Raw genomic sequence first — 27,571 nt, 5'->3', positions numbered from 1 at the left:
AACCTCAAAGACAGACCAGATTGTTCAGGAGTATCTTTTAATTCTAAAATTCTTGGGAGTAAATAATGCAAAAATGTATCTTTTCTGAAAGAAATTTTCATTTTGATTAAGTATTTTCTTTGTTCTTCCTGATGAAGGAATGCTTTGATCTATATTCACATTTATGTGAAGATATCCCCAGAAAAGTTGCATGTGTGACTGAATTCAGCCATTCTGTCTGTTTATTGCTAGAAGCAAATAAGCTAGGCTCTTATTTACATGACTCAGATTTACAAGTGTATGCAGTGAGTGCATCACATCACTGAAATGGGACAAAGAGACACATTGCATTCTAGTGGCTCAGTGTGGTAAAATACTTCTAAGTATGAGAATACTACTCATAAAACTTGACAATTTAAATAGGGATTTGCAGTGAGCTGCTTCAGAGAACAATGAAAAGGCAAAGCTGGAGAAAATTAACTCTATTTATCAGAAAAATAAATTCTGAGCCATTCCACTTACCAGTGTTTAATTTCTTATGCAAAAAACCCCAAACCCACCCTGTACAAATGAAGACATTAACAGGCCTGAAAAGCATAGAAGCAAAGTTCTCAATCATACAAATGTATAAGCACCTTGCCACAGCATGCATCAGCCTGTTAAAATCAAGGGAGCTAATTGTAATGGAAAGGTAGATGTGTGCTCAGTTTCTACAGGATAATACATCAGGTGTTAACTCTTTATATCCTGCTTCTGACATGTTGCCACCACTGACAAACATCACTTTTTAGGAACTGTATAAAAGGAAGTACCTGAAATACCTTTAAGAGAAATCATAACAATATCACACTTCTTATGTCTCTGTTCTTTGAATACCTCCTTAAAACCAGCCTCTACAGCACTGCCTACAACTGCTTTCTGTTTTCCAGCAGTACTTAAGGTGACTGGCTCCTTGTAGTTAATATGTCCACTGAGGCCACTAAACTATACAAATGCATATAGACTGACTGCTGCCTTCACCTTGTTCATGTCTGTCTGAACACTTGTGGCATGTCTTCCTAACTTATCCTGGATGGTTTGTTCTCTGAAGCGAGGATTGTCTCTTTTGATAATCTCTATAGCAACTGGCACAAAGACCTCAATCTTTAGCCTCTGCTCTTTTTCTTGAGCCAGAATCAGAGGGAGAAGGAGCTTCTGAGTCTCTTGCATGTGGGATGGAGGACTCAGGTCAGCAGGGTTGCTTCCCATAGGTAGTGAGGAGGGAGGGCAAAGGAAATGTACTGCTGTAGGGTTTTCTGTTATTAGGAATGCAGTGCTGGGCTCACCACCTTGAGAGGAAGCAAATTTTGTAATGTTAAGAAAGGATGTTGGATGTTGGTGTAGACACCAGGATGGGAAATCTAAAAAGGGGTTTCAAATGAGTGGTAAGGATGTTTCTCTGACATGATCAGACTTACTTAATTATTCTGGCTATAGATATTGCAGGACAAAATCCTTTAGCTCTTATATATTCTCTTCTGACTTTGACTATTAAAGGTGAGAATCTTTGATTCACAGTTTTGATATTTATTATTAATTTCTTAAAAGAACTGTCCTAAGTATTTTATAGGCTCTTAAAAGAGGGTAGACCCTGCTCTAGGAAGATCTTAATTAATCCTTACAGTATATTAAAAAAAAAGGGGGGGGCACAATGACAATATGTACCTTTTTTTTTTCCTGAGAGAAGGGCAAGAGTGTGGAAGCTTACTGTGATACCTAAAGGAAAGGGAAATGGGTGAGAGCCTGAGGTGCTCTCCTCCGTGTGGGGCAGCATCACAGTGTCTATAGATCCCAGGATAAAGCTCAGGATCAATGTGTCACTCCTCAGCTCTTCTCAATCGCTTCCACAGCTTTGCTGCTGCACTGAAATTCCCAAAGCACACTAAAAGTATCTCCAGCTTGCAGGTTTCTGTCATTTGAGAAGATGGCTCACAAGCTCTATCTGACTAAAGGAATTACTGTAGGTATAAAATTACAATAGCATTAAGCAGATTAAATAAATGACCTATTTCATTACCTGCCTCTTAAAGTATAAATTTTAACAGGGGTTTTTTTTTACTTCCACAGGTAGTCATTTCACAGTTCCTAGGTTTCATTTCATAGTTTTCAAACCCAACCATTTAGCTTAATTTTTCCAAATTTGATCTAAAATTTGAATATATCTTATTGGTATAGTTACTGACAAATGTCACCTGCTCAATGCCAAGTAAGAAAAAAATGTATACGCATTCTAATTCTCATTATGCTTCTAGCTGCGTATGCAGTATGAAAATCCACGCAGCCAAGCAACCACTGGGGTACAGATATCTGACAAGGAATAATCTAAAGATCCTGAGTTTGGTTTCCTGATCTGTTTTCTGTGCATGCTGTCATACTGTAATAAAGTTTTCCTAATTAATGATGCTTTCACACTTCATACCAGTCCTGCTTCTGGCCTGTGCCTGGTGTACCTGTTGCCGCAATAGTTTTTTCCACTGACTGAAAAACTACAATTCCAGTTGGACACATATTAGGAATATCCTGGGTCTGCAAGTCCCTATTTGCAATGACGCAAAACTTGTCAGTATTATGAATATTAACGTTTTCAATCATCATCTCCACATACAAAGTGCACAGTGTGAGGCACACAGCTCGCCTTTACTTTTTTGAGTATAAGCACAAAGATATACCTACCTTCATTCTACATTTAAGAAGGCACAAAGTATCACTAGAGAGAGATTGCATAGCCACTACTTTTGCATTTTTCCTCCCCTAGTTTCATTAAAACTTGTGGTCTTCCTGCCTACAGATCTTATCCAGTGGGACACAGGAAGAAATTCCATTTTTTTCAGTGATGTTGCATTTTTTTAAATTAGCCGACACTGTCTGAGCAGGACATTATCTTTGTACTGTGTGCACTTTTTGGTTCCAAATTTAAATCAGCATTGCAAAAAAGGTCTTCAATAAACTGAAGACAGGGCTAATATGTTAGAACTAGTGGATTTCAATTGTTTTAGTTTACTAGTGCTTATATACGTTTAACAAATATGAAACTATTTCCCACCTAAAAGGTCTGCCTCCACTAACACAGACCAGAAAATATTTTTTAAAAATCTTATTCACAAGTTGTGTGTCTATTTCACAGACCCTATATATACTAAACTACAGTAGAAATTATTGGGAAAGGAATTTGGCACTATCATTAGCAAAGGTTTCAAGAAAAGAGCTTATTGAATACAAATATGAGAAAATAACCATAAGAAAAGATCATAAGAGCTGAAATTGACTCTATAGTCCCATGGAAAATCCTAATTCAGTGCTTCAGATGAACCAGGGAACTTTATTATGGCCGTGTGTGATACAACTCTGAATAAATTTACTTTGTGATAGACATCTATGGCAGGATTTCTTTTTTAAGTGCTCTATGCAAGCCACACCAATTGTAATTGAACAAAACTCTTTCCAAATAGCAATGCTAAGGTACGATCAAGTTGAGCTGGGAGGTCACATTTTGCAGTAACTAACTACTGAACTAGGAGGAAAAGAAATATATGTAATACTTTTCAAAGAAAATTGAAAATCTTTATTATACTGTTATAAAACATCAAAAAAATAAAAGGGTGTTGTGGTCCTTCTCCAAGAGCAACAAATTTGCACAGAAAAATGCATTGTTAAAATGTTCAAAATTATCACTAGTATGTGTGTCACAAACTATTTATAGTCAATATTCCTGCATTTTCGATATTTGGCATATTTCAGTGACAAAAAGTGTCACCAAAAGTCTGCCATTTCTCAGAAACAGGTCTGCATGACGCTGTAGTAGCCTCAAAAGCATCCAGTACGTATCCCAAGGTCACCACACGCAGGATGTGTAGCACACAGGTGAAGTGGGTTGAATCCTAAAGGGATGAATGTTATTTCTGCTGAGCTACAGTGCAGTGAAACAGAGCGGCACGGAACCGGCAAAGCCATAAATTGTTCACAGGTTCACAGGGCTCCGATCAGTCACCGTGTAATATTGCTCACGAGAGGTGAGCTTACATTAGAGCATCCATTCCAAGAGTCTTAAAATCAATCAGTCAATCAACCAACCAACCAACCTCGTTCTAAACGCAAGATCAATTACTTTGGTTGTAAAATCACAACTAAAAATCTGAGACGACCTCCCGCTCGGGGCACGGCGGGCGCCGCTGCGGGGCAGCTCCGCCACGGGCGCGCTGCGGGAGCGGCGAGCGCTCCGAGGGGCGGGCGCGACCTCCAGCCTCCGCAGCGGGACAGAGCGCTACCTGCACCGAAACGCGCCATGTCTTTCGAATTTGCCATTTCCCTTTCGCGTTATGGCTAACACCCCATCGCTGTGCGTTTTCACACAGAGGTGCCCTCAGCAATTATTCACGGTCTCTTGACGGGAAGCCCCCGCTCCAGCTGGCTGAGAGGGGCGCACCGGCAGTGGCTGCCCCTCGCTCACAGCAGCCCGGAGCTCTCAGTGCCGGCGTGTCCCGCCAGCCCCGGGGCTTCGCCGCCCTCAGCGCTCCCGCGGCACCTGTTGCGGCGGGGCCGGCCCGGCCCGGCCCAGGGGGGCAGGGGGCGCCCCCGGGGCCGCGGCGCTCGGCGCATGCGCCCCGCCGTCGGGAATTGTTGCTCCTCGCCGCTCCGCGCCAAGTTCCAGCGCGCGGCGCGTCCCCCGTGAGCGGCCGCCGGGATGGGGGCGGCGGCCGGGCGGGCCGGACCGCGGGAGCTGCTGCTGCCGCTGGCGCTGGCCGTGGCGTGCGCGGCGCGCAGGTGAGCGCCGCCAGCATGCGGAGGGAGGCAGGGAGGGAGGGAGGCGGGCGCGGGGCGCCCCGGCGGCCTCCCTAACCCAGCCTGTGCTCCTTCCCGCAGCGCCGACGGGCCCAGCAACATGTCCTACGTGAAGGAGACAGTGGACAGGCTGCTCCATGGCTACGACATCCGCCTCCGCCCCGACTTCGGAGGTGAGGCGCCCGCGCTCCCCCGACCCGCGCTCCGGCCCCCGCGATGCGCTAACGCCGCCTCCCGCTCCCCCCGCAGGTCCGCCCGTGGACGTGGGCATGCGGATAGAGATCGCCAGCATCGACCTGGTCTCCGAAGTCAACATGGTGAGTGACCCGCGAGCCAGGGCGCTGGAGCCCGGGCGCCGTCCCGCCGGTGCGGGGGCAGCCGGAGCCCCGGGACTGGGAGCCCGGCTACCTACCGAGCCACGGCAAGTGCTACAAAATAACCAAGCATGTTACAGTTGCTAGGAAAAGTTATTTTGCATTTTTGAGATAACGTTGGCACGCCTGCGGTGGCACTTCAGAGGAGCCCTGCCTTGGTCAAAGTACTTGCTGCAGGTTTGAGGTTCTGGGTCCCGCCTTGCCCTCGTTTGCCATTTGCGTAGTCAACAGCTGTCTTCGGAAACGTTGGAGTTTCTTGAGCTGTAGCAGCAGATGGCCAGATGTGCGTGTTTTCATGTTAAATTATTTAAAGAGTTAGACACTTCACTTTGCAATCTAGTGGCCTTGAGTAAAAAGTGCAAAGAGAAAATAAAAAGGAGCTTCTAGAAAACACTCTTGTAGAAGGGAAAGAATAACGACATTGCAGAATAAGTAAAAAGGATGTTTCCAGCTATCAAAATCAGAAAAGTCTCGTAGCTACAGGTGTGAAACATACTGCATTTGACTTCAGATCTACAGCAAGAAGGAGTGCTAATAGACATGCAGGCTTAAAGAGCAAATGTGTCTGTTTAGTGCCTGCTTCTTCTGACAGCCCTTTCCCAGAAGAAAACGAAAAATCAGTTGTAAGTTTGAACATTATACAAAATCATGTTGAATTAGTCTGCACCGTGGGCATTTTGCTCTCAGTCTCTTATGTTTGATCTCATATGAAAACCTTTCTCATATGAAAATGCTTTCTGTACATAGGGGAATACCTACTTAGTTAAAAGAAGCTAGAAACCTTACATTTCCATCCTGATCAGCAGTTTATTTTATTGGGTGATATTTGCCCATGCAAAGTAATTTACTCAAGAGTGGGAATTTCTTCCTTGATGTATTAGTTAATAGCTGTCCTTAAAACAATCTCTTCAGAGATTGTTTTCATTTTCATATTTAGTTTTTTTCTGTTTTTTGTTATATATACACAGCTTATGTTTGTTTGTAACTGTTATATTTGCTTATGAATATGGATGGCAGAATGGGGAGGAGAGTTGTCACATTGTGTGTAGCACACTAGGTTCTGCAGACTGCAAATGCCACTCAAAGAGAACATTTTGCAAGTTTCCGCTCCTGGAGTTCTCGTTGCTATATTGTACTTTCAGGGAGGAACATGGTACAGACAGTACAGATGAGGCAGAGAAATCAGAACATAGACCTTATCAAAATTGTCGAAGAACAAATATACTCCAACTCCAAACTATTCCTCCCACCCTGTAATAGGATTGCTGCTTCTACAAAGCATTACACCTGGGAAAAGCCAAACAGACCAAACAACAAAATACCTGTTCTGAAAGGTCCAGAATTTGTAACATCTCAACGCCAGAAATATTGTTAATCTGTGGATGTGGCAGTTCCCAATCGCAATCTCACGGGGCATTAATTGCATCAGTTCACAGCATTTCTTAGTTGTGTGCTGGATCCATCAAAGCTTTCTTCTCCATTCTAACACTTGCACAGCCCCTGGGAAACTGTAATTTGAACCTTCTGATTTTTGATTAGGGGAAGTTACGTGCCAGATGGATTCTTTGAGCTAGGAGGGCAGCTTGACTAAAACTGGTCAAAAAGTAAGAAAATGTTTTCATTTCATAAAATGCCACATCTCACAGCAGAAGGAATCAACCATTCCCAGTTATAGCCAAAAGCCCATTACTTAAGGCAAAACACGGGAAAAACAGTCTGCATTCTGAATCAGTCTGAAAGGGATTGCCCGTATAACAAGTGCTACCTGTACATACCCATGTGTGGAGTGTTCTTTGTTGTAACGTCTTTATAGTGTTGCTAGAGGCTGTTTGCCTGGTTTTGGACAATGACCAATTATTTCATCCATCATTGCAAAAATGAGGGAATTGACATCTTGGCTTAAGAGAAGTTTTTCTACCTAATAAAATAATGCCTTTTTCTAGTACGTTTTCTTTCTGAGAAATCACAGCCTTGAGATGCTTAATGTTGCAGTCACATGTGAATTGTTTACCTTCTTTTAAGCTGTTGTCTTATAGATTTTTCTATTTTTAATTTTTTAGTAAGAGCTACCATTCTTGGCTTCAGACCCAGAAATGTTTTTCAGAAGCTCCTAATTTATAGCTTCTTTTGGCTATAGGGCAGTTTTCTTACTGAAGGAAAAGAAATGAGTAACATGAGCGGGAAAGCAACACCCTCATCATGTGAGCTCCTCCTGGCAAGAGAGTCTGGTTGGATTCCACCAGAATTCAGCCAGTCTCACCTTAGCAGTATTGGAGGGAGTTGTCTTATCCCTTGGTTTTCCTCAGGAACATGAAACCTTATACTGAGAATGACAGAGACAGCTATTCCAAATCATAGTACCCACAGGGTTAAATTTTGTATTCCAGTCTCAATGCCTAAATAAGAGTAAAGATTAATGTATATATATCTAGGCTATGAAGGAGGTGTTCTCCTTTGGTGCATTAGCTGGACTTTGTCATGGCTGTAAGGTGTCTGCCAAGTGAACAGACTGATTTGCATGTCCAAATAAATCCAGTCCTCAGGTAAAAAGTTGAAATATAGACAACAGAATTCTTTTGAATTCTCTGAACACCAGTAGTAATAACTGCCTGTTCAAGCAGCTTGTCTGGTTGTAGTGTCTTCTTCTAATATACTAAACTATTGTGAAATACTTTACTAATACTTAACTAATGAATTGAGACTTGCACAGTCTTGAAGTCAGCTGTTCTGTTATTTCTCCCTGAGTACTTGGTCCTCATCTGTTCAGCTCTTAAAACATTGTTTTATAGCTGCTTGGTAGTTCAATAATACTGTGGTGAGCTGCCATAGCAACTTTTGCAGAAGGATTATTTGAAGCATTCATTCTTATGACTCTTCCATTTGATGTCAGATATGTTGTCTTATGTTGATTTTTGCAGGTAATAAGCTGAAGAGCTTATCAAACAATGAACAAGCAGGAGAAGTAGAACGTAAAAGTCCCAGAGGCCATTGCCCAGTTTCTCCCTAATATACTTGAAGTTTTAGTGTTCCCATCAGATTTGCACATCCTTGCTACAGTTACTGGAAGCATTCTCTTCCAAAGGTACAAGGTGACCCTTCCCTTTGTCTCAGTTAATGACTGCTCAGCTAACTTTCATCCATGATAGAGTTCCTTTAGAAGTATATTGGACATATACATTAATATAAAGATTTCATTAAGAATCGTGCTATGACTAAACCTATTAAGCTGCTGTGATGTCTGGTTTACTCTGATACCTTTATGTGGTTAACAGAAGGTGCTGCTTGTACATCAAGAGTAAACATGGATAGCATGACTGATGGTAACTACTGTCAAGCTTCAGGGCATGCAAATAAATAACATATCGCTGTATCTACTAGGAAACAGTCAAGACTAGACTCTAAAAAAAATCACGTGGTTCATGACTTAATTTTCTCTAAAATATATTTCTTACTGAAGAGAAAGTGTTAAAACCTTTATAATAGGCAAAAGATAGCTGTACATATTTTAAAGTTTAAAAAAAATTCATATGATAAATAACTTCTTTTAGAGCAGTTAAAAGAGACATCAAGAAGCAGATAAAAAAAAGCCTTTTTTTTTATTTTGGGAACACTGACCTACCCTACTGATTTTACACTAATGATGATGTAGTTTCTATGATCACAGACTGAAGGTTTTGTGTCTCAGCAAAAAGAGGTTAAAGAAAACATGGAAAGAATGTTCAGTTGTCTAGCTTCTCTACACTAGTACTTAAGGCTCTTACATTTATAATTGGTTAACAGACTCCAGAGGCAGAACTTCCCTTAACATTAATAAACATATATATGTATATATATGTACAAACAAGTTTTTCAAATTTGCCTGTAAATCCAGAGGAAGGACATGGAATCCTCCAGGGCCTAGAAGAGCAGAAGGCCTTCACCTTACTTTAGGGCTGATGCCAGCCAGGTGGCTGTGGCATCCTATACTGGTAGATGTTTAGTCAAGATAAGCTGAATCTGGGGGTTTAAACACTGAGTTGAGCTGGGTAACCAAGGCACTGAAGGTTTGACCATTAATGCTGGCAGGCCAGTGCTCATGCATTAGACTCCAGCTTTAAGAATGGTAGAAAGACATATGGATGCAGGTTATCTTAAGACACTTTTTGCAGATTGAGAAAGACTAAGTTTACAGATATAGCTAGAGTTTCACAGGTCTTGTTCTTTCTCCCTGTCTTGATTAAATATCTTGAGAATTAGCTTAGTGGCCATTGTGAATCTCAATGTAGGAAACAAACTCTACAACAGGAAACCAAATTGGCATTATGAACTCCATCTCACGCCTCTTTGAATCAGAGCATCCAAGTCTCATTGTTTGTGATCTTAAGTCTGGTTCATATAGAACTAAAAAGTCAAAAACTCCTTCAGTTCAACCAGGGTGGCAACGCAATTGATCAGGGTAGTCATAGTGACAATAAATGCTCCTTGGTCTAAATATATTTACCTGACGACATTCATACAGATTAAACTGATTTTTTTTTTTCAAAAGACATAAAGCTCAATAATTACTAATTAAAATTTGCTTAGCTGTAGGGCAAAAGAAGAAAAAACTACTTTTCTGTTACATAGCATCTATCCTAAAGAACATGGAGGACATGCAAAAGCACTTTTAAATGAATATTAATACAAATATTTGGCAAATTATTTTTTTTTTCAGCACATGTGGAAAAACTAATCAGGTAGTAATACATAAAGGTCAAATTATTTTGTCACTGCCTATTCCAAACAGGAGTAATTATATTAAAGGGTGAAACATGGAATGAATGTAGAAATTGGCAGCCTGAGGTTAAACGACTGGGTCACTGTCACTGGAAGTTTTGTTGGCTCATTTTTCATTTGACAAGAATAAGAGGTTCTTCAACAAAATTGGCAAGTAGTCAAAAAGTATAAAGCAGTAATGTAAATGTTGTTTTATATGATCCAGAAAGTGGATCTATCTTAAGTTTTAAGAAATTCAATGAACTTGAGACCAGCTTCAGGGTTGATACAAACTGTATTCCAATTTTCTTTTTAGCCTGACTGGTGTAATACTTCCCTGATTTCAGGGTTTAAACAAACTAGGTATGAATGCCCTTTAGAGAAGATGTAATTCTTTTATCTAGTGTTAAACTCACAATTCACTGCAAGGGCAACTCGCCTGACTCCCACAGTTGTTTCTCTTTCTAGCCACTGCAGGTGGCTTATCCTCACTTTTCAGCTTTTCTCAAGAGCTGATAAGCTCAGTTCTGATATGTGTGCTTCATCTTTTAGCCCAGATTTAACACCTGACACCACAGGGCATCGTGACATGCCTGTAGTCTAGCCAGATAATAAAACTTGTGCAGAGTTTACATTTCTGAAGACAAGAAATAAAGTGGTCACACTTCCCATTTGTTCAAAAAGTATTCTAGGAATTCAACAGAATAGCACAAGATAACAACAGACAGAAAATAACTAGAATCAGTTGATTTTAACATTTTTTTTAGTAGCTGCTTTTTACCTTTTTGTTTCTTTCATGGAGTAAACAAACAAACAAAACCCAAACCAACTTTAAGTTTGAAATATGATGGTATTATTGTGATGAACTGTCAAAAATCTCTTCCGCTGGAGTGAGCAAGTAACCATCTGCAAAGGAAAGGACCACACATTTTCTTAACTGTGCCCCAAAACACTTCTCCACCCAGATCTAAAATCTGCAGTTAATCAATCGTATCACAGTGGTGCCTATGGCATTATCTGAAATTATGGAGTGACACCCTCCCCCTGTTTAGTGGAAGCTTTAGCACTCAGTTTGGGGTGTCTAGGATTTAACTAAATGAGTTACTTGCAATGAGATAAGCCTTCTAGTTGTGTGGATGAGAAAATGCAAGGTTTTCTCCAGCACTGCCTGTTTTGTGCACCCACATCAAACATCATGGCTGTGCTGTGACCACTGGAAATGTCCAGCTTGTGATCTGTTAGCATGCACAAATCCCACAGTTCAGTGGCACAAGCCTTTTGAAACATTCAGGGTCCCAGATGATTCTTTAATAATGGAAGAGCCAATGATTAACACAAAAGACCCATTCCCCAAAATAAACTGCTTTCTAAAAAAAAAGAAATATAAAGCCATAAAAAATAAATTTTAAGTTCTACCAGGAAGATGAAAGATGTGTCTGTGTGCAGGACAGGACAGGGGCTTAATTAAAAGCTTCTTTTTTCATTTTTCACAATTGCATTGCTCCTTCTGATTCTGGAGAGAATCTTCCAAACTAAGCATTTTTCTCCATGAGGAAATTTAAGGGATAAATTTCAAGCTTCTGCAAAACTTAGTGATTTCTTTTTTTTTGTAATCAGCTTTACTTTATTGCCTGAAAAGTTTCTTAACTGCTCTAGGCTGTATTAATAAAATATCTGCCAACTGCAGTTCAGTACAGACCTGGAGCTGCAGCTGTGCAACCAAGAGAGGGAACATTCACAGCACCAGTTCACTGTGAGGTGGGAAAAGATACCAACCTCAGTGGAAGAACAGTAACAAGCTCCAAGGCTGTTACCAGAAAGACTTGTTCCTGTTCACAGGATGCCAAGTACTCTGACAACAGCTGAAACTGTTAAATCAAACCCAAAGATTGACTTCATTCAGAAGTATCCCCAGCTGATGTATTTTGTTGATCGTTGTGTTCCAAACAGCTGCTGCTTGGAAGAGTTCTCTAGGGTGTCTCATCTCTCATTCATGTCAAGTGTGCTGTACTTCAGAGCATTAGTAAAGACTGAAAAAACAGTTAAGAGCTTCTAGCAGATGATGAAAAAGTCCAAGATGGCTACCAGAAAGATTTTAGACTTTAATGCTCTTTGATACTCCTTTTTTTCTAGAAAGAGAACTCAGGATCTCAAGGCATGTATTTTCATGATTGTAAAATTCCCTTTCCCTCAAATGGACAAAAAAAAAAAATGCCTGTAACTCTGGCACTGCTCCCAAAACATATTTAAATGAAATTATTTCCACCCCAAATGCTAACTACTGCAAATATGTTCACAAGGAAATTGGTAGTAGGAATCACTGAATAATCTAGCAGAATAACACCAGAAAATGCAGCCTGTTTGACTCTTTCTTTAAGCAGTAGCTCTGTATTAAGATTTACATGGGCTGGAGAATGTAGATTAGATTTCTTGCCTATCAACCTTCATAATACCCTTTCAAGATTAAAAGGTTGCTTTTGGCCAAAGCAGTTTCATGCTGAGGTTTGCTTCATCCTGTTTTGGGGCAAATCTTTGATGGTTTGGTTTACACCATGAACCAAGGAAAGGCAATTTAAAAGACTGAAAGGCATTCTAGAAAGCTGCATTATCACTCAGACATCAACCTTATGGCAAGATTAAGTTGTATGGTTTTAAATACTCATGGTAGAGTATGTAGTTTCAAAGCAAAGATTATTGATTTCAGACTACCAAACTTAATTAAAGGTTGGAATAAATGTTCTCTGTTAAAATTCATCAATACATTTGACTGAGAAGGAAGAATTTCAGTCATGTCTTTTTTAATTGTCTATAGAAAGAACTGACGATACAGCAAAGTTAAACAGATAAACAGTGTCTAACTATTGTGCAGAATCTTTATCATATTAAAAGAGCAGTATAGTTAATTTCCCAGCGTATTTATAACCTGCAGAGCCTTTTAAGTGTAAGTGAAGTAACATGAGTAGAAGTCTGCTGGAGGTAGATATCTTCATGCTTGTGTATTTCAGGAGCTTCTGGGAGTACTAATTCTTAAATGCATTTGGTCCCATCCAAATGAACTAGGTGCTGATAGACCCATTGTTTTCAATGAATATGCTTATAGATAATATTTTTCACACCACTAAAATGAAGTACATATTAGCTTTACCAGCTCAACAGTTTACTCAGCAGCTTGCAGGAGCAGTCCGGCTCCCTGGTTTACATTGGTTTTAAACTTTTGTTTCTTTATAATTTTCTATGGTGTTAGTCTTCACAGCATGAGAGACTAACCAAGCGTGGAATAATGCGCTCCCACCCTGTGTTCTTCCATTATGATTTATCCTTTCTTGAACCAATTTTTTATAAACAATTCACTTGTCAAAACAATACACTGGTCAAGGAGAGAAATGGATGAGGTTCAGAGGTTTCATACATATTAGTGCATTTCACAGGCAGTGCAGCTTTGTCACAGGTGTCATATGAAGGAAACGAAACATGAGATTAACAGCCATTCTGGGTTTATTTTAACTACTGTGCCAGAACCAACTAGGGGGAAAAAAATAAGTTGCAAAATATCAGTAACATGCTGGGAATCAAATCTGCAGTGGCAGACTTCACAGCTTGTTCAATGCTCCATGGATTTCTAAACTCATAGGGAGCAAATACACTGTCATTGTGGTGTCAATTGGAAATGAATCCTGAACATAGATCTTTTCAGTTCCCACTGTCAAGAGAAATGAGTTTGTTTTCCAGAAGCACACTGAGGGTATGAATTTCTGATATGTTAAAGATTATTTACATTTCATATAATACATTCTTTCTTTTTAATTATTCCTAGTAGAAACATAGAGTAAGTACAAAGCAGATGATGAGAAGGACTAGCAGATGTGAGGAAAATATAAAGACAAAACATAAAGTAGTAAACCATCAACTCACAGCAATCATCATGGCTCTTCTCACCAATGTGAAATGGTCTGGTCTATCAGAGAAAGTTTATCTCTGAGGACATTTTTATATTGGATCAATTCAGTGAACCAATTTCAAATATGAACCTAAAAATTTCTCCTCCTTCTGGAGTGTCTGATCCCAATGGCCGTTTTGTCCCTCCAATGCTGAAAACCTTCTATACTGCTCTCTGTCATTTCAGATTCTTGGCTTGCAGTCAGCTTGGTTTTCCTTGCAGCTTTTTTACAATTTTCCTGTTCCTGCTGCTATATTCATCCATAATAACGTAACGTTTTAAATAGGGGTTGCAGTAACCCCCCCAGTACAGGCTGGGGGTTAAACAGAGAGAGAGCAACCCTGCTGAGAAGGACTTGGGGGTGCTCGTGGATGAGAGGCTGGACATGAGCCAGCAATGTCCTCTCATAGCCCAGAAAGCTAATTATATCCTGGGCTGCATCAAAAGCAGCATGGCCAAGAGGTTGAGGGAGGGAATTCTGCCCCTCTACTCCACTCTGGTGAGACCCCACCTGCAGTGTTGTGTCCAGCTCTGGGTCCTCCAACATAAGAAGGTTGTGGACCTGCTGGAGCGAGTCCAGAGGAGGACCACCAATAGGATAAGAGGGGTGGAGCGCTTCCCCTATGAGGAAAGGCTGAGAGAATTGGTATTGTTCAGCCTGGAGAAGACTCCAGGGGTGACCTAGTTGCGGCTTTCCAGTACCTGAAGGGAGCCTACAAGAAAGCTGAAGAGAGACTTTTTACAAGGACATGTAGTGACAGGACATGGGGGAATGGCTTCAAACAAAAAGAGAGTAGGTTTGGATTAGATATTAGGAAGAAATTCTTTTCTGTGAGGGTGGTGAGGCACTGGAACAGGTTGCCTGGAGAAGTTGTGGATGCCCTGTCCCTGGAAGTGTTCAAGGCCAGGTTGGGTGTGGCTCTGAGCTACCTGGTTTAATGAAAGATGTCCCTGCCCATGGCAGGGGGGTTGGAACTAGATTATCTTGTTCTTCCCAGTCGTAACTATTCTGTAATTTAAATGCTGATATAAGAAGCTATCGGTCTTTCTGAAGTAGTCTGAGATCTCAGTCTCTTTATTCTATGCTGAGCCACCTCCAGTGGAAACAAAAGGAATGTGAACAACCACCTATGCATATTCTTTTTTATTATTCATGTCTACAACACCATTATCAGAACAGCATACAAGCTTTAAAAGTCACAAGTAAGAATCTCTTCTTTTCTCTGTAGGTATAAGCAATCAACTATCTTTGACTTTATTTGTATATTTGAGAAATCAAAATAGGTCCATAATAGAAGCTTTGAAGCTTGTGCTGAAACTGGGGAAGTGTGTGAGTGTTAACACTTCTTCCTCCTGGCAATCATAACAGTCATTGTAGGGGCAGAACAAAGCTGTGAGTGGAGGTCCTGATTTCAAAGAAAAAGGCAGCAATTCAGTTGGCTTGGGTCATGCTCATAAAGTGTTTCGGATGCTGGTGTCTTATATTTCACTCTTGTGTTCAGTAGGAGATCCGTTCCTACAGGGGTTATGTATTTTTACATTAGGGAAGAAAAATCCATCTCAGGGGAGAGACTAAGTGCAACCCAAGTGTCAATTTATGTCCTTACATGGATTGTTTGTTTGTTTGTTTGTTTTGGCTGACTGTGGAAATGCAGCAATTCATCTGGCCCTCAGTTGCTTCTATGTTAAGATTTCTACCTTACAGGGATATTATGAGAATTAAATGCATTGTATGAGTGTTCGTTTGGACAGTGAGCAAGTTTCTACACAGTCAGGTAGAAAGAAAAGGCATACGGCCTGCAGCTAAAAAAGAATATATCCCTCATGACTGGTAATTTCAATACAGCATCATGGCTTATGACCCAGCTGGTCTGTTCCTACATCTCTACAATAGTATTTCTGCAGTCAGAAATCCCAAGGCAGCACAAGATGTTGCATGGTAATTACCTTTTCCTCAGTGGTATTGCTGAATGACATATTGTGATATATCAAGAGGCAGCTGTGAATTTAACTTGAGTCAGCACAGTAGACTTTGCCCAGTACTGTTGGTTTACAGATGAACATAGCGTGAAGAAGAAAGAGAAGTTTCTGAACACCTCACAGCATCATGCATACTCTGTCAGTATTAGATTTAAAAATACACATGATTCTGAGCTATCTTGGGAAATCTTCATGTACTCATTATTTGTTTAGCTTACATATTCACTCTAATATTTAAGAACATATTGTTTGGAGAATGGTTTGACAGGAGAAGACGATAACGATACTCATTTATCAGAAGAATCAGATGTCAAAATATGAAGCTTACTCTTTATTCAGTTTTTGATGCCACTAAATGCCTATATCTTGTGATTAGTAGAACAAGTAAGCAGCATGCATGACTATTCTGTTAATAGGCTATTTAACCTTATTAAATTTCAGATCATTATTTTCCCAGTTTTTGGAACATGACAAAAAAACCAGAAGGCTTTGCTGATCTTTAAAGAGGTGGGCAGATTTTCACATATATCCTTCCGTGATCATATTGTCTTTTGCAAGAAATTGCAAGGCTGGTATTTGGGGAGGAAGAAGCAATAGAGACTGACACAAATTCTGGTTTTTGTCTCACACACTTAGCAGGGCAGTTAACATGAGCAAAAATTCTCCTCTGTGGAAAAGATGTTTTTCTTTAAGTATTTGTGGAAGATTTTTAGTGCACCCTAACAAACAATAGCCTTCATGGAAAGTGTGTGGCTGATAAATGAAAAAGTCTTCCCAGACCTGCCATTCTTATTTCTTGAGAGGACACTTACTTCATTGGGTTCTCTGTTATGGCAGGCCCAAGGTGCTCTGCAGAGTAGCAACTCTGCATTGCAGTTGCAGCCCTTTGGCCTCTTGGTAAGTTGTGTCTTATGCTGGGAGCAGCACTTTTAAAGTCAGGCATCCCTGAAGAGTACAAAGAGGTGGATACTAGTTTTAGTTCCTGGGTAGAGGAGCAGGTCAAGTACTTTGATTCCAAAGCACTGCTTCTGATGTGCTGGAATGATAGTTGAGTGTAGTAGTGCCAAATATCTTCAGTCTATCAGTCTACTAAGCAGAGAGGTAATGCAGGTTGCTTAAAGTGACAAAGAGGAAAGTTTTTCTCCCTCCTAGATAATTTATTTGAAGGAACCTCATCTCTCTCTCTCTTAATCCTATTGTGCAAAGCTTATACTGATATTTCTTCAAGGTTAGGAAGATAAAGTTAGGCAGTAGGAAGACCTTGACAAAGATTTTTTTTTTCCCTGCTTTATAATCTGCCACTCCTTAAATTCAAAGCAAGGAGCAATCCCCCAGCAATCCTTAGTGTCATGATTCTAGCATTACTGGCCCAGTTGGACAAGTAACTGAAAGACACCTAAAAACTGTATGGATATTAGGTGTGTTTTGGTGCATAAAATTGCTTCTTGGACTCATTTTTTGGCCATGTCTCTACCAGAAAGATCATTCAAAGGCAAAAGAAGGTAATATGGCTGGTGTGTGCCAATTGAAAATTTTCATTAGCTTGGCAAGAAGTCCCTTGATAACCTGGATAACACCCTGGGTGAACCGGTGTTAATAGCTCCTTAAAGATAACAGGAATTAAGAATGACAAGATATTTAGATCCATGACAAAACCTGCTACCTTTGTTAAGAGGAAAGTGTAGAAATCGACATGAAAGGAGAGAAGTTATCTTACCTGGTCCATCCACTGAGTAAGGAGAATTTTGTTCTTCATTGTGTATTTTCTATGCTTCCTCCAAGCCAGTTTAAAAGATTCCAGGAACTAAAATCAGAACATTGTTGAGCAGTGCTTCCCTATCTCAGTCAGGAAGTTCCCCTTTACTCCAGGACATTATTTCTCATCTGTTCATTTTATGACTTTGTATCACATTTCCCAATACCTGCTTCTTTCACAAAAAGGTAAGTAATTTTGTCTCCTTTGTTTTACATTTCATAGTGCTTTTTTTCTTCAAGGTTTTCTCTGATATGATATCTTTAATGAAACAGCACATCATGTGTCAGTACAAGTACCAGTCTCTGTAAGGATCTGCCTTAGGCTGGCTGGAAATATATGCTTGGTTACCTTGCTGCTTCCTAGGTGTATATTCATACATGTCACTGAGAAAATGTAGCAACTAACATGTAATGCCATTACAGATCAGAGGATAGGAGTAGTCTATTTTGGAGTCATACTTTTCACTGTACAGTAATGTTGGATCAGAACCCATGCTCATCAACACTATTATGAATTGGCAGTAACTAGTCTGAAATGAGTGAATCAGATTCAGATGAAAGAGGACAAGCAACATAGTATATTTTCAAAAGCCAACTTCTGCATATGTATGCATTCCAGAATAAAGGATCTTTCAGATGCTGGATGGAACGTAATTATAATTCAGTGTATTATTCTCAAATCACATTTCTTTGTAATTTTTGTGCCTTACAGCACAGCCCTACTGTTTTTTTATACTATGAATTATCTTTTATTAATTCTGTTTTCTTGCCTGTTTTTACATCTAAGCAATCTTACCTAAATGTACAAGCACCCAGTTTATACTTTCCGCATTCACTCAACTTTCTGGTTGTATCATCCCAGAAAATTATATATAATAAATTCCTCTGTGAAAAGAGCTAGGAGCAAAGAGATTCAAGATGCTTTATCACACAAGATGCTTTACTGACACAAATTATTTCTCAACAAGTTCTTAGCTGGTCTGACTGAAGTAAGTTTGGAACCAATGTCTTTGAGATAAGGATGTAGATAAAAGGCTTTGACTGGTCAGCCTGGGCGTTATTGCAGACTTGAAACAATCAAATTCTTGGATAGGCAGTATATTTTCCACAGTATGAATTCTAGTAGATAGGCAACTTTTATATTGTTTTCCACACCAGTGCCATGAATGAATTTTCATGCAAGACTGAGTGAAAATATGTTACAATAAGATAAGTAAACACACATTTTCTAGTGTCAGCAATCCAGCTCATTTTCTCAGGGTTGTTTTTTCCATTGAATATGCAGCAGTAGGCTATCACCAAATGATTCTTTTTTCAGATTCAATATCTTCTGAGGCATAAGATATGCATAATGGGGCAGCCAAGCTGAAAGGTCACTGGGTGTCTCATTCATTGTCATGGAGGTGAGCAAACCAAACATGGCGAATGTGAGGGGGGACTTCTGGCAAACAGTAGGAAGATACCCAGCTGGAGTTTAGTTATGGACTTACTGAAATTGGCCTGCACTTTGAGAGTGATTTAGATGTCATTCGATGGTTTTTATCTGGTTCCAGGGAGAACACTGACATTTTAAAATGGCATTGGAAGCAAGAAAAGTAAATGCCTGGTGAGCCTTCAGTCTGGACAGCGAGACATAGCTTAGACCCAGATCAAGAACAGTGCTTACAAACCCCAAAACAAAACAGTTGTCTTCTTTCCAGCATGTTTCTGAGTTTGGTGAGGGTGGGCATTGTGTTTCTCTAAAGTGGATTATAAGCATCAAGCAAGAATATGATTCTCACCTTAACAAGGAGTGATATAATACTTTGATAGCAGACTTGGGCAATTTCTCAGTTTCTTTGTAGTCTTTATACACCCAGACAGTCCTATTGACAATTTGTATTCACAGAGTCAAATGATAAAAGAGAATCAGGGAAATGTATTTCAGAAATGATCAGCAGAAAACGTGTAAATAATATGATAATAATGTACCTAGAGCATGCCAGACTGGAATACAAATACTAAATGGTGTATTATATACAATATATTATATATGATCATAGTACGATCATATTTTAAAAAATAAGTACATTTTTCATAGAAGTAAAAGATGGTTTCTGAGCAACAAAATCTCTCAGAAGAGATTAAACATTAAAAACAAAATAAAAACAATTTCTTTTTCATCCATCTCTGTTAACAGATTAAATCTCTACTGTCTGGACACAGATTAAATCTCTACTGTAAGCACAATATAATCTAAAGAGAAATACAAAGTGTAATTTGTTTGTTTTGGAGGGTTTTTTGTAAGTTAGTTAGGTGTCCTTTCTCACTTTAAGTTGTTTTTACTTTATAAAATGTTTTACCATCTATGTTTAGCTGGATAGGAAAAGGTGGCCAAGAAATTTTCCCATCAAAAAAGAGCTTTCTGCATTCTGCTGTCCCATGGCTCCCATCTCTTACTCTCATTCCTTCCTGTATCTCAAATGATAATAAGCCAGAACTGGTGTTTCAAAAAACAGTGCTAGAGGTGTTTGCTCAGGTAGCTGCATAACAAGGGGTTTGAGCAGGAGGATTTGGGCAGAAGTATGTGGGGAAAACATTGTCCTGAAAAATGCTGCCTAAATTCCTTTATTTATTTAGTGATTAGCAGTAACTTAAAGGTCCACAAAAGGCTTAGGTTATGCTACAGACTTGGAGTTAACATTGGAAAATGGAATGGGATAAGCTAAAGCATTACTTAACTCTTTGTTGCTAAATAGACAGAGCAAAAGCAAAATTCACAGATTAATTTTCATCCCAAAGGTGAAAATCAACCCTGTAGCTCTACCATACTTGTGAACAGACCTTATAATCTTTGGAACTGGCATAAATTCCCAACTCTACTCTAGAGCCTTCTTGCTCTAGAAGATGTTTTGCAAACCAGAGAGTATATAAACAACTGAACATAGTATTAGGCAGTGTTAAAAAATTTACTCTTAACTTCCCTGTTATTTCTACACAGAGATACAAGATTTAAAAAATGTAATCAAAATACTGTGATTCAGTTTCTATGTAATCAAAATACTATGACTCAATTTCTATATTCTAGTAACCACAGCAGTGCTGGATCAAGGGTTGGACTTGATGATCTTGGAGGTCTTTTCCAACCCGTTCGATTCTATGATTCTGTGATTCTATCTCCCTTTGCAGTGTTCCATGGCAAAAATCTCTGGATTCTCACTGTGAACTAGATAGTAAAAGAAAACTTAATGCAGTGCAGAAATCCAGATTTTATCCTGAAGATTTTATGAACCACTCTTCCTGTACCTTTGGCAGCCATTGTTTCTTTATGTTTGCCATGTTTTGAAATGGGTATTATAGGTTCTCCTGTACGATCCTCTCGAGTTTTCTTCACTTGGCATTTCCTGCTGACAAATTGCCAGCGTAGAAAATCCATTGCCAAAAATACTCCAAAACCCATTAATCTATCCCTTGTCTTCCACAACAGCTATTTGCATCTGTTGGAATACAGTAGTTGATCAGTAGCAGGAAAACTATGGGTATCTTGCACTGTCCAGGCAAAACAACCTTTCAAAACAAGGTATTTAGAAAAAAAAGTTATTTCCAAAAGAGGTAGGAATAGCTGGCCACAGTTATTTAAACATTTACTTAGTCAAAATTATCAGTCAGGCAGAGAAATGTTAGCTGGCAATAAGAAACTGCACAGGACAGTAATCAAAGACATCATATGTGAAGTTGTTAGGGACCATGTAAAAGTCAGTGTTGTTTTTCCCTAAACCAGGATTAGAAAGGAAAGCTGTTCTTTGGCTGTGATTCTAGATAGCCTGATTCAGTTCCTAAATCAGCTGCAGAGTTGCAGTTGCATTTTATCTAGTGATATTATTTTTTTTGCTAAAGATCTGAGATTTCCAACATGACCAGTTATAACAACATTCAACAAGTTTACTAAAGTACTGATATTTTATGATACCTCTGATTTCATTTTGAAAGCAGAATTACCTAAATTAATTTCACAGCATAAGAATTAGAGTCACAAAGAAGGATTTATATCTCTGTGTGATATATTTCTGCATCTGTATTTTCGTGTTTTATTAGGTGACTATGGTTTGCTTCCAATATTTTCAGATCACAGAGGAGTTTCTTTGAATGCTCATAATTCAAGTTCCTAATCTCTTGAGAATTAATTTTTGCTCAAACAGTTAGGGGAAAGTGGTTAAGAGGATTATTTTATGAAAGAAAATGCCTACAAAAATGCATTTTCCATATAAATTTTCTTCTGCTGATTATAAGCCTAAGAGAATTAAATTAACAATATCTACTGGACTTGCACACGTTAGCAAAAAGAAAGGGGGTTTTATGGAGTCTCCAAGTCTCTGAATGTTTGTCTTTTCTATAAGTCTCGGGAATATGTAAACTGATTATACAACAGCAAGAAAAAAGTAGGGGTTTTGTTTTTACTGAGTGAATCTGACACATTTGTCAAACCAGTGATATAATTTGTTTCTATGCTGGACTGCAAAGAGACAACTGTTTTTTGCTTTCTTTTCCATTAATCATCCATTCAGCAATATCAAAGTAAAAATCCTTCTGAAATTAAACTAAAGGAAGAGTAGCCAACACAGACAGAGAAGGGCAAGATCTTCTGGTACAGCACTTAGTGACAGTGTTGTCTTGCATTTGCTTTCAGTATTTTCCTCTGGGAAGTTCTCCCTGTGCAGACTACTATTTGGTTGCTTCAGAATATCCGAAAATACAGAAGTTGATTTAATCATGAAAACTGAAGGGAAGGGCGTGAAAGAGTTTCAGAATTGCTTATCATTTGTGTAAATTTTGACCTTTCAGAAATACTGGGCTTCCCTATCTCTAAATTGCTGAACATTTTTTTTTCCCCGTTATGTTGTTCTTGGTCAAACAATAGGTTCATCCACTCCTTTTGCTCAGCATGCAGAAAACTCTGATTCTGCATTAGAGTGGTATTGGAAGGTTAGTTGTAAAGAAGAAACAGAAGGAACGTTAATTCTTCAGTTCTTCGGGGACATTCCTTTAGTGATTGCCAGCAAGATGAAGTATCAGACAAACAAACATAAATAGCTCATAAAGGAAAATGAAATAAAAAATAAAACCCTGGTGCCCAGCCTTTGGGATGCATGGGTTTAAGAGTATACGGAGAGATTCAACTTTCCATTAAAAAGCCTAGTTTTCACCACCTGTGTGTTGAAGGAGCCAACTGTCAGGTTCTCCATGCACACTGTGGTCTCAGGCAAGTTTGCCTGTGACTGATGATTCCCCTTTGCTGTGCAGGATATTGTCAGCCTTAGATTTAGCGCTTGCTTTGTGTTCAAATCTGAGGAAGTTGCCAGCTGTACGTAAATCTGCCATTGGGGAAAGAGCACAGATATTACTCAATATCTGTACAGATCTTCTCATAACCTGTGACATAGATCAATTTTTCTGGCATGTTGCATTAGTGCCATTTAATAATCACACCTTGATAACCAAAGGTGTGATTATTATAAGGTCTCAATGGTCCTCTTCAACAGTTGAAGTAATTTGTTAAAAGCTGTCGGGGAGTGTTTGCTTGCTGTCTTACCAGCATCTATTTGGAGCAAGTAGAAAGAGTTGCTCTCTTCTCTCTTTTCAGTATGATTGTTCAAAAAGGATTCAAAATTTAGCCTGAATAGGAGAAGAAACAAAGCAGACTGTTTTCTCAACCAGTTTGGAGTTTCTGAATCTCTTCAGATTTAATTCTTGTCACTCGTAGTGTTTGGACTGTAGCCCAGACAGAGAGTAGGAACAGCAAAGACCAGTTCACAAACAGAAGGAACCATAATCAAATTCCCAAGCCCATTCCAGTGGTAACAGCCTCAGCAGAACTTCATTCACCCACACAAATCAAAACAACTTCACTTATTCCAGGGAGTTATACCAACAACAGAGAAATTAAGAGCTAAAGTCACAAAATACCAGCTTCTGTAGCATTTCAAAGGGTTACACAGTGATGATGCTATTGTGATGATGCTGTTTTTATCAATACAGCTATTAAACACTGGGAAGGGGGAAGAACACACTTGATATGCTTGAGATACTGTTTTTCTGAAAATGTTTCTCAGTACTTTAATATTCACAGCCCAGTTAAGATGCATTCCAATTTATTTGGGTAATGAAAATTTATAACCTATCTGACTTTAAAAAAAAAAGTGATTTCAGGTAGATTTCTTGAAGTTTGAAAATGACCTGTGCTAAAAAGAAAAGGATTATTAAAAAAAATAACATTAACTAATGAACTGCGTCTTTGAAAACCGATAAAAATTTTAAACAGAAATTTTATGACTCTCTGACTGAAAAAAAAAAATCGTACTGCCTCTACTAAAGTGAAAAGAGGCAAAAAAGGAAGTGATTACAGGCTGAGAATTTATATTCCAAATTTTAGTTGGATGCTTGCACTGTAAACTCCTCAGATTCATTATGTTCACACTGCCAAGAATTAGTCTAATGTAGTAGATGAGAATTGCTCTAATCTATTACTGTTGGTTGCCAACAGTAATTCTATTAATTCAAAGAACTAATGACATTTACTAGTATTGCCATGCTGCTTTATTGGAGCTTTGAAAATAGATGGAAATACTTAGTGGTATGTCATTCTAAACAGACTAAATTTAGAGCATTGTTCTCAGCTTTTTTCACTCTGTTTCATGGGACCAAATATGAACAGCAGTGTTTTGTGTCTGGTCTGCCCTGGTGTAGTGGAGTAAGTGGAATGGCACCTGCATGGCCAAATTACATACTCCACAGCATACATGGAGAATGTGAGGTGTCCCAGATGATGGGACACTTAGAAGATTGTTTGGATATTTTAAATCCCTCTGTACCAAATGTGCGTAGGCATGCACAGGCTTTATTTTTCAGATGACAGATTTCGTAAAATGAAGTCTCTTCCCAAACAAAGGTGCTAAAATCTAACAGCAATGCAGCAATAGCCACAAAGATTATAAACAGGAATGTGTCCGGTGATAGATTATTTGTTACCTTCCTCCAGTCTTGTAGCAGATTCATCATCAAAATACACAGCATCTCTAACTGAAATATCCCCCTGGCAGCTCTGAGTGAGTGGCTGTACTGGGAATTGCAGACTAAAGCATATGCAGCATCCTGCTCCTTTGTGACTGCATGTGCTAAAAGAGGGTGGAATGCAGGAAGTCAGTAGTTCCCACTGCATCACCAAATGATTCCTAACTGCTGGTGCAACATACGGGAGCATAATGGTTATTACTTACTGGCTTGCAATTTCCAGACAGTACAGGTTAAAACAGAGTTCTGAAAGCTATGGTCAGCAATGGCAAAGGCAGAAGCAAAATAAGCTGTTACCGAAACTAAGCAAGTGCTGGACACAGAAAATTTGTAGTGGTAAGCATAGGAGTGAAATCCTGTAGTCTCACAACGGTGACCGCAGCTCTGCTCCAGGTTCACACCCTCTCCCAAGAGCAGCTCATTCAACTGCCCTCTCCCTGTGCACCCCTGAATGCAAGTTTCTCTGGCAACACACACCTGGCCAGTGTTGACACTGAAGGAAAAGGCTGCGTAGGTAAAGCTGCCTTGGTGGGCAGCATGGTGGCAGGGAGAGACAACTGGCAGCCTTCTCCTCACATTCCTCCAGACAACAGGGCAAGGTCTGGGCACATGAGCTCAGTATTGGCAGAGAAAGTAGCCACTTCAGATACAGCTGAGACAAGGGTCAGGAAAGGGAGCTCATTCAACCTTTACTCACAGCCCACGTAGGTAGATGGTGCCTGACAGAGCCATGCTGTTGTGGTTGTGAAACTGAATTTTGTCAAAATTAATAAGTTATTTTATCTTATCCTTAAGGCAGTAATATTATTTGTGTTTGCACTGATATGAAACCTGCAGCCAACTCACTACTTGGGCAGATAAAAACCAGCTCATGCTGCATCTTCTATGTACTTTTCGCAGCAGAAGGCTACAGATCATGCTTTGCCACAAGGAGAATCCATTTGTTATCGCTGCACATATCCTCCACAATTAACAAGATGTGATTTCACTGTGCCAAATCCGTAAGGAGCACTTACATAGCAAATATGCTTAAATTTCCTATGCTTAAATTTCCATACAGCTTACCCTCTAACTCCAGAAGTCTTCTCACTCACTGTTTTTGAATAGTGTAAGGGTCAGCTCTGAAAGACCAAGATGCCTGTGCATATACTTTGAAACTCATCCTAGAAGAGTTACTTCAGTTTCCAAAAGAGAAGGTTGCAAGAGAACCAAGAGCCTGAACTGATCCTGCCATCTGCGATCTCAGGAAAGCAGTATCTCCCTAAAGGGTTAGGCTTGGTTTCAAATAGAGAATTTGCTGCAGCTATTAATGATTTAATTATTTTTTTTTTAATGTTAGCTCTCTTATTTTTTCTGCTACCTGACAAAACCCTTTCAGATTATGGAAGGAAAATTATGAAGGCCCAAGATGTATAAACTAAACCATGAGCCTTATTTGTGTTCTACCAAGGTGGAAATCTTTAGGTCAAAGCACGGCCCCGTAGGTGTTAGGAATCTGATCCAAATCTTAATCTAAGCTAATTTGTACTGTCATAAGAGAAAAGCATGTCAGCCCAGCAAGTTACCAATCAATTCATCCCCATTCTAAGATGCATAAAATGTCTGTCAAAGGTGCGGTGAAAAATTCTACTGTTAAGTGAAATGATACTTCACGTAAAGGAAAAGGTGATTTGTTAAATGAGGGAGACAATCTACATGAAATAGTGAGCAAGGGAAAAAAAATCAAGAATCAACAATAAAATATTTCAACAAGCCAGGGTAATTGAATCAGTTGCAAATGTTATTAGACATTTTCCTCCACTCACAATATAAAGCAGAGTGGCAAAGCTCTATTTGCATATACTCTCCAGTTCCATATTTGTCATCTGGAAATGGCGTGACAGAAACACACTGATGTGCACTTAAACACACACCCACACACAGAGTGGTCCCAGTTACATAAGAATATAAAGCAATTAAAGCCTCCTGGAAAGAAATAGTGTTATTTATTGCAGCTAATTTCATGCCTCCTTGTGCGCATCAATAAAGTATCATTAAAACCATCTTTTCTGTGGAGTAAAAAATGTTCATCTGAATATAATCAAAATGGGCAGCATGAGCTTTAAGAACATTGCCACAAAAACATAGGTGGTATAAAGAGGGGAAATGTGTGAATGACTTTCAAGGGTTTGATTTTTCTAATTGTGAACTACTGCTAACTATGTGAAGTGCTTGTGCCATCCATATAAAAGCTAGTGAAATAATTCTTGTCAATGTTACTACCATAAGCACAGAAGAACTGTTGATTTTCAATAAACATCAGTCCATTAGAGCATCATGATGTATTTTCTTAAAGGAGAGTATTTATAAAAAGAGGAGGACAAGACAACTGATAAACTGCTCCCAAACTCTCCAACCTTCATCCCATTTTAAATGTTGCCATTCATTAATAGCATCTTTATTTTCTGTGTCTCCTGTTTATAACCATCCCTCACCATGCTCCTTACAGCCACAGCCTTGGTGTGCCCAGACCCATCCCAGTGCTGGGAGGACGTGTTTCGTGCCATGGCCTCAAGTCCCTGTGGCCCCATCACTGTAGCCAGGGAATGAACAGGAGCATAGTACAACTTCTCCTACCCATGCACTTGATTTCTAAAGCATGGAAGTGGAGTCAAGGGAAGACAGAACAAGTCACACTCATTTTGGGTGTTTTCATGTATAATTTGTAGACTTAATTTGTGTAATTAAGTCATAGAAGCGATAGGTCTTAGGGGCACCTGATGCTGTCAGACTTGCACTGCTGAGTTAAAAAAAATAAAGTACCGTTTTTCTGTGTGCATTTCAAATTAAAATTACCTTCATCTGAAGAAGACATCATTCAAGGCTTATGGGGCTGAAATTTGAAGGAATGGTAGCAGTTAAGAGACTCGTCATAACATATGAAGTAAAAAAAGTAGAAACTATAAAA

The 27,571-nt window shown here is 39.4% G+C and overlaps 1 protein-coding gene across 6 annotated transcripts in view; it reads left to right on the top strand.

Annotated features, from left to right (window-relative positions):
* The first annotated feature begins 4,639 nt into the window (after nucleotides 1-4,639).
* Nucleotides 4,640-27,571, top strand: part of GABRB1 (gamma-aminobutyric acid type A receptor subunit beta1) — a 128,862-nt gene continuing 105,930 nt past the window's right edge. For 2 of the 6 annotated variants that reach the window (XR_010430173.1, XM_064652894.1), the window contains exons 1-3: nucleotides 4,658-4,779; nucleotides 4,879-4,970; nucleotides 5,047-5,114. Coding sequence is in view for 4 of the 6 variants with exons in the window: in XM_064652894.1 (XP_064508964.1) it covers nucleotides 4,700-4,779; nucleotides 4,879-4,970; nucleotides 5,047-5,114 (240 nt within the window). In the remaining 2 variants the exon portion in view is untranslated. Of the gene's footprint in view, nucleotides 4,780-4,878; nucleotides 4,971-5,046; nucleotides 5,115-27,571 lie in introns of all 6 variants that reach the window. The other 4 variants (XM_064652893.1, XM_064652895.1, XM_064652896.1 and 1 more) reach the window with 4 other exon arrangements.

The sequence above is a fragment of the Pseudopipra pipra genome, chromosome 4 (assembly GCF_036250125.1).
Source record: "Pseudopipra pipra isolate bDixPip1 chromosome 4, bDixPip1.hap1, whole genome shotgun sequence".
Lineage (NCBI taxonomy): Eukaryota > Metazoa > Chordata > Aves > Passeriformes > Pipridae > Pseudopipra > Pseudopipra pipra.
The sequence above is the reverse complement of the archived record's forward strand: the minus strand, read 5'-3'. Positions and strand labels throughout refer to the sequence as shown.